The 7,663-nt window shown below is 53.3% G+C and overlaps 1 protein-coding gene across 1 annotated transcript; it reads right to left on the bottom strand.

The window, feature by feature from the left end:
* Positions 1–1,188: 1,188 nt before the first annotated feature.
* Slc35d3 (solute carrier family 35 member D3) lies at positions 1,189–3,780 on the bottom strand. The gene is made up of 2 exons (XM_048354163.1): positions 3,342–3,780; positions 1,189–2,490 (listed from the first exon to the last, which is right to left on the bottom strand). Exons 1-2 carry the CDS (start codon positions 3,778–3,780, stop codon positions 1,661–1,663), a joined length of 1,269 nt encoding a protein of 422 aa, XP_048210120.1. The 3' UTR covers positions 1,189–1,660.
* Positions 3,781–7,663: the final 3,883 nt, after the last annotated feature.

Below are 7,663 nucleotides of genomic sequence, written 5' to 3'. Positions count from 1 at the left end.
CTACTTCACTTACTCTGTCTCAACCCCATGTGAACTGAAGTCTGCTGTGGATGGCTTTCATTTATGGAATATGAGAGGATCTCTCACTTTCTGACAGTGCCTTTCACTGGAAAATGTTTTGGTTATTGTTTTAAACCAAAGCACATGTGAATTTAGAAACTAACCAATGGGGTTGTGGGCCTGGTTTAGGCAGCAGAGCACTTTCCTAGCAAGGTTGCAGTCCTGAGTCCAAAACCTGAAAGAGTGGTACAGTATTTGCCTAGCGAGTTCCAAATAGGCTAACAACCACACACCCAACACTCCACACCACATGTTGGACAAACCCAAGTTACAGCAGCAATAGAACACAAAGGTCTCTAAAGCCAATTTCTAACAACGGTATCTTAGCAGATAGACTCATAGTTTATTTTGACAATTTGAGATAGAAAAATATGACAATGTGAATCTAGCAGTTGCTTTTTGTATGATGCAGTTTGGGGTGTGCAATGCAATCTGGGGTTTGCTTTAGAGGATGGTGTCTCTTCTGGCTGGCAGAAGTCAAGATGACATGACATCTTGGCCATTCCATTTGCCCGGAAGAATATTCAACAGTATAACTGGCTTCTGAAAAGGTTACAGCATTCAGTAATAAATATTAAAAAGCAAGGAACCAAGACAACATTTAAGATATTTTTACAATTCCCAAAAGCAAACTTTAGACTTCACAATTAAAGTCCCCAAACTCCTGTTTCCAAAATAGCTCCAATATTTCTTATCAGCATAATAGAACACTTATTTTAAAGAAACAAGTGAAAAACTTGAGTAAACATGATACTGAAGATGACTCTAAACAGTACACAATTCGGTGCATTTATAGATGTCACTTCAACCTCATACTCTGCCCAGTTGGGCTATAGAAACTATTGGTTCCAGTGGTGTAAATCCTTTGAACAACTAACTTACAGTTTAACCAAATGAATACCAGGAAGCTAGAAGGTGCTGGAGAGGATGAGGCCAAGGGCAGATGAATGGAGGGAGGAAGGATGTGTGAACGCAGTCACAGTATTCAATGCACATAGGTGAAAAGGGAACCAGGTAATTTGAGGAAATGGGTGGGGCTGGGAGAGATGAAAAGAATGATCAAAGGGGAGACACTGATCAAGAGGCACTGTACCCACAAACTGACATGTTAAATAGAAACCCATTTGTATAACTATTTAAAGATAACAATAATAATAATAATAACAATAATAATATAAACAACTGTAGGTCTAACTAGCATCAAAAAATGTGCCCCTGGTTATAATCTTTAAAATTAAGTGCAGTTCTCATTTGTACACTCTTCTTTGGAAGGTATGAGCAAGGGACTTTTGGTGCATGCAAATATTTGGTTATGGTTATAAAGGCAAAAATAAATAAATAAATGAGCCAGAAGGCAGAAGCTGAGTCCTACTTCAGTTTGACTATGTCAAGTGCTGTCTCTCTCTCTCTCTCTCTTTCTCTCTCTCTCCCTCCCTCCCCCCCTCAGAAAAAGTCCTGGTAGGTAATTCACACAGGTGCTAATTTTGTGGGCTCCCTTCCCCACCCTTCAAGGAACACAATTGGGAGGCCTAGCATTAAAATAGTATTTCTACCATATAAAATAACGGTATGTACATATGTACATACGTGCATGCCCCTTTCAAGGACTGGCTAACTCCTCGTTTTCTATCAAATAATCCTTCTTCATGTACTTGGTTCCCCTAACTAATCTCCATACTTCCAAGTAAGCATCCTTTAGAGACCTTCTACTACCTTCTTCGGGGTGCGCTGGGGTCAGCGAGCTCCCACAGACCCGCGGAGCCCCTGAGGGGCTGCCCCTTGCCTCCGGCCCACTCGGCTGAGCCCAGCCACCTGCGCCCGCCCCACTCTCTGACCTGCCACCTCCACCCTCCCCCGGCAGCTCCTCCATCTCGAATGGCAGCTGGTCCCCACTTGGCTGCGGTTCCTCTCCTGCGGGCTGCGACTCCAGGTCCTCATAGTGGCTTTGCCTCCTGGTCTCCAGGAATTTGGCCACACAGTAAATAATGGAGCCCAAGGTATTCACCACGACGCCAGCAATAAACAGAGAGGTGGGCTCCACGTCGTTGAAGGCCACCATGCCCACCGTGATGGTGGCGATGCTCTTCACCACGCCCACGAAGCTGGTGGTCACCGCCGAGTTGATGTAGGTGCAGTGCAGCGTGGTGAAGTTCATGGCGCAGCCGATCAGGATGCAGGCCACGAAGATGCAGACCATGGCCGGGTCCTTCCAGCCCGGGAAAGCCCAGGCGTGGATGGAGTCGGTGCTGGCGAAGGAGAAGACGACCAGCAGCGGGGTGGCGGAGACGGCGATGACATACTGCGCGGTGAGCGGCCCGTGCTCCGTGTCGGCGCTCGCCTTCTGGATGAGCACCAGGTAGGCGGCGTGCACCAGCACCGCCAGCACGCCCGTCACGTACCCGACGGGGTCGCCGGTCAGGTCGCCAGCGCCTGCACGAGCACCGGGCGCGCGGGCGGGAAGAAAAGAGAAGATCAGCGAGTTGGCGCGGGTGGGTGTCCACGGGGGCACCCCGGGACGGGCAGCCCCAGCTCTGCCCACCCAAGTTCCTGAGGGCCCCCACTGACGCGCCCTGTGCCTGGCCTGCAAAATGCGACCGCCAAGCGCGGTCCGGTGCGCACTGCGCTCACGACAGGTGCCTTCCCAGACTCGCCTCGCCTCCCCGTCCCTTCTTCCTCGGTCCACGCGCGGCAAAGGCCGTGGGGATCAAAGATGCCCGGGGCTAAGCGCTGTGGCTTCCCGGAGCTGGCACCCGGGTCAACTAGATTCGTGGGTCCTCTCGCCCCCGCCCCAGAGGGAGCCCCAACTCATGGGCTCAGAACCCCGAGCCCACCCCAGAAAGGGACTTTCCGCTCCCCATGGCTCCCCAGGCTCAGCAGTTACAGGCAGAACCCCCCCCCCCCCGCCTCGCACCCCAACGAGCCCCGGGAACCCCGGGGCTTCACTCCCAGCCTTCCTCCATTCCCGCCCCTCGTGATCCGAGGAAGTTCACGGCCCTCCCTCCTTCCGGCCCAGTCCCGAGCTGGGACTCCAGCTCCCCGGTCCCCCCCGTCCCTCCGGAAGGAAAGGACTGCAGGGGGAAGAATGGGTGGGGGGCGTACCCCACCCCTGGGGTGGGGGTCCGGGCACGAGGTGAGGGACCCCGAGGGAGGAGCAAGGCTGCGCGAGATCTCTCAGGCGAGTGCACCTTCGCCCGCGGAACGACCATGCCCCTCCAAGCGGTCCGTCTGCCAGCCTCAGTGTCCCCCCGTGGCCGCGCGGGCGGGGCGCGGGGCGCGCTCACCTGCCAGGGCGGCGCCGCAGGTGGTGATGAGCACGGCGGCCAGCACCCCCGGCGAGGGCACGCCGTTCTTGAGCACCAGGACGCCGATGAGCATGGTGACCAGGGGCAGGCAGCGCTTGAAGACCACGTACATGGGCAGGCTGAGGCCGCGCAGGGACCAGAGCGTGAGGCTGGACTGCAGCGTGGACAGCACGGCGACCCCCGCGAAGGCGCGCGCCAGGCGCAGGCCGAAGGGGGGCACGGCGATGAGCCCCAGGCGCCGCAGCAGCTCCAGGCTCAGCGCCGCCGTGGAGCTGGTCAGGCACTGCACCAGCGTCAGGAAGGAGAACTGGTAGCGGCTGATGAGGAACTTGAGCAGGATGTTGAGGGAGCCCGAAAACACCCCGTGCGCGATGGCCACCGAGATGCCCAGCACGCGGCCCCGGCACAGCTGCCGCATGGCGGCGGCGGCGGAGCCCCGGGCGCTGCGGGAGCGGCGCGGCGCGGAGCGCGGCGAGGGCGGCGAGGGCGCCGGCCCCGGGCGCGCGGGCTCGGCCGCGGAGGGCAGCTCCAGCCCGGCGTCCTCGCGGCTCCGCGGCTCCGCGCCCGACTGCCCCGCGGCTCCGGGGAGGCGGGGGTGGGTGGCTCCGAAAAGTGGCGGGGTGGGGGCACGGTCGGAGAGGAGCGGCGGGAACGCCCGCGACCGCGATTTGGAAGTCGGTGGCGGGCTGGGTCCCCCGCGGATTCCCCGTCCAGTGAGTCGGGCGGCCGCCGCAGGCAGGGCTGAGCGAGCCTGCGCCCCTTGGGCATCCAGAACCCACGCGTGCCGCCTTCTGTCTCCGACAGTGATCACAGTTTGAGGGGGATCCCGGGCACTACGAAACCACGATCACAAACAACAGGGCTTTGGTGGCCACGAGGGATGGCGCCTCCAGCCCTGCCGCTCGGGTGCCGCGGCGGGTTTTCCACCCACGGTCTCTCCCCGCAGAAGCCGTCGGTGGTGACGCGCGGCGGAGCCCCTGGCATTCAAGACGCGAGCGCCTACGCCCCGACATCTAAAGGACCCCCCCCCCCTCTCCATCGGGGCGGGCTTCCACCCCGAGCTGGCCCTTTCCGGTGCCAGGCGTGGCGCGCCCAGGTCCGGCGCCGTCCAGGGAGGGTGCGGGGACCCCACGATCCACTCTGCGGTGCTTGCTCAGGGCTAGCGGCCTCGCGGACCTCGGGTCCTGGGGGTGGAGACACATCGAAGTGGGGGGGGGAGCATAAAATAAGCGAAAGAGCAGAAACAGAGTCTGCTACCCGTTCAGGGTGTGCAGCGAGGGGTGCGGGCTATGGGCGGGATGGGGCGGGGTGAGAAGGCGCGGCGGGAAGGGAACCCGGGCTCCGCATCCTGCGGGGAGGAGGATCTGGGCGGCTTTCCCCGGAGCCCGTGGACGCCTGCGAGACAGCCATGGGCAGTTTCAGGACGACGAGAGGCGTGGGTTCCGCCTCTCCAGGCTCCTCAGGACGCGTGAACTCAGTGCTTGGGAGATGGCTACGAGCAGCAGAGAAATATATATATATATATACACACATATATATACATATATTACATATACATATTTTTTTTCTGGGTGCAAGACTAAGGCGAGTCTGATCTGAATTCACCTCCTTGGGAAGCAACGCCCCGAGCCCCTCACTGAATTCAACCGCAGCCTTAACTAGTTCCTTGACATCTGTGGCCCAGGCCAGGGTTTAGGCGCGACCCCCGGGGCCGTCGATCGCGGCGCTCCGCCCTATGGGCCTCTCCGGGTCTTTCTCAAGGCCACCGGCATTGCGATCTCCGCAGAGTTCCACGCCAAGACGCCTGCCTTGCCTTCACACTCAGGGTCTATTTCCTTCTCCCTTCGATTTCACCTCTGTGCTGAACACAGCGCGCCAGCTCCGGTGTTGGAGCTGCGATTGTTAGCGCCTCAGCAGGAAAAAAAAAAAAAAAAAGAAGAAAGAAAAGAAAAAGAAAAACCAATTAAAACAAAAAACAAAAGAACCCATGAGGAACTGCATCCTCCCTGCAGTCCTCCTCCTGGGCCTGGTTTGAGTGTGCGCGCTCACGTGCTGTAGCGCATGGGAGCTCGTACCACCTTCCCCCGGGCCCAACGCGTGGGCCCTCAGGAAAACGTGGGTGAACCATCCACTGCGCTAGCTTTCCAGGAATCACACTGGACAGCATTGCCGTGAGAGAGAGAGAAAAAGAAATGCTTCCGATTCCTCTGGGAGCTGTTGGGTTTTATTGCTTAACTTGTGGTTTACACCCTACTGGCTACTTAAGGGACTGTGTTTCAAGTTTATGTTACTTCTTTAGGAAATTATGAAGTCTGAAGCAGCAGTTTGTGTCTATTCAAAATTTACACAGAGATTTAAAAAAATGGAAAATTCACTTTCTGTAAGACCTGAAGAAATCATAGATTTCTGTTTCTAGGGACCATTCCAATTAAAGCCATTCACTTACAATAGCAGCCCTCCTAAGTGAATATCATGAAGAAGTGGTTGTACAGACCTAGTTTGGGAATGATTCATTTCTGCCAGCAATTATAATTGCTTCCATTTGCCATCCTAACGTTAGGGGGGAGACTGGGGGCTGAGTCAGCTACCTTACCCTTCTCATTTCGGCAAAAACTATTCAGCTTAATACTGGAAACTTACAGTGGCATGAGACGCAGCTAATGTTCTCTACTTTATTGCATATACTTATCAGGGCTTAACAATGTTAAATCATTTCATCTCCTATAAAGCTGAGAAAATTGTGGGACTGGGGTGGGGGTGGGTGAATAATACTATCTTTAGCAAAGTTAATTGAACAGGAATGTGGACCAAAGGCCAGATAGCTGTTTGAACAACTGGTATCAGGCACCAACAAAGTAGACACAAGCTCTTTATCTCTAGAAGCTACTCAATAACTATTAGTGGCATCCAATCAATCTTTCAGTTCATTCATCCAGCAAACCTACAGAGCAAGTATTTTGCTAGGAAGTCTGTTATTAAGGGAGGATTCAAGAAGGAACACTCTGTCCTTGAGCCTCACAGATAAAGGTGAGGTGAAATCTTGAAGCAGGAAACAGGAGAGCACCCACAGCAGTTAAATGTTTGACAGGTAGGAGAGGGTTCCTGGAAAGAGATACATGGGTTTGGGGACATTTTGCCTTTGTGTTAATTTATTGATTTGCTTTTGGTAGTGTTAGGCTTGAACTCAAGACTTCAAGCTTTTGCTCTGCCACTTGAGGAATGCCCCTAGCCCTCTTGACTTTAGTTTGTTTTTAGGTAGTCATGTGCTATTGCCATTCAATCCTTGGACCATGATTTCGAACTCCCATCTATGGAATAGCTGAGGTTACAATGTGCTTCATCATGCCCAAATCTATTAATTATTTTTAATCTGTGTATATTAAATTGTACCCTGTAAAGGGGTTTCATCATAATATTTTCATACATGCATAGAATGTAGTTCATATTCACTCTAATACTTTCTTACCCCCTCTTCCCTACTTAATGTTTAATTGTAAAAGTAACACATGCTTATTCCTTGTAGTGTGTAAAGGGAAAACAGACTCTGGAAATGATGAGTATGCTATCTCCAAGTTCTCTATTCTCCATCCATTGCACATAACTGCCTACCTTTCAGTTCTTTTGATATAAATGTGTACAGAAAATGACCCTTAAAAAAAGAAAACTAGAATATAATGTACATTCATCTGTTATTTATTATTTTCCTTTTTGGAGGTACTGGCATTTGAACTCAGATCTTATGTTTGCTAGCCAGGCACTCTACCACATGAGACATGCTCCCAACCCTGTTTTTGCTGGTTATTTTGGAGACAGTCTCATGGACTTTCTTGCCTGGGATGACTTAAAAACTCCAGCGTGTGGGTCGCAGCCCCTTGAGTAGCTAAGATGGCATGAGCCACTGGCTCCCTGCTTGTAATGTGCTCTTTATTAAAGCATTTTGTATCAGCTTTCAAGATAGTGCCTAATAACCTCCTGCTTCTTCATATTCACACACTTCTTAGCTTTCCCCACACCGTGTCAGAGTTGGTTTTGGAATGGAATATGGCAGAAGTAAGGGTGTGGCACTCTCAAGCTGTGGTTATAGAAGGCTGAGGCCTCCATCTTTTTCTCCTCATCAGTTAGTCTGGAGAAGCAAAATGCCATGCTGGAGGGACACTTCATGTAGTCTACAGGAGTCCCGCATGGTGAGTGACGGGACCTGCTAACAATCACAGGAATGAACAGACACCTGATCCTGGGCCACAGAGACAGCTTACCCGCATGTCCTGAGAATCCAGGCAGATCAACTCAGCTCCGCTGCC

This window comes from Perognathus longimembris, chromosome 9 (assembly GCF_023159225.1).
Source record: "Perognathus longimembris pacificus isolate PPM17 chromosome 9, ASM2315922v1, whole genome shotgun sequence".
NCBI classification, from domain to species: Eukaryota; Metazoa; Chordata; class Mammalia; order Rodentia; family Heteromyidae; genus Perognathus; species Perognathus longimembris.
Note: the sequence above shows the minus strand (reverse complement) of the source record. Positions and strands in the feature narration are given on the sequence as shown.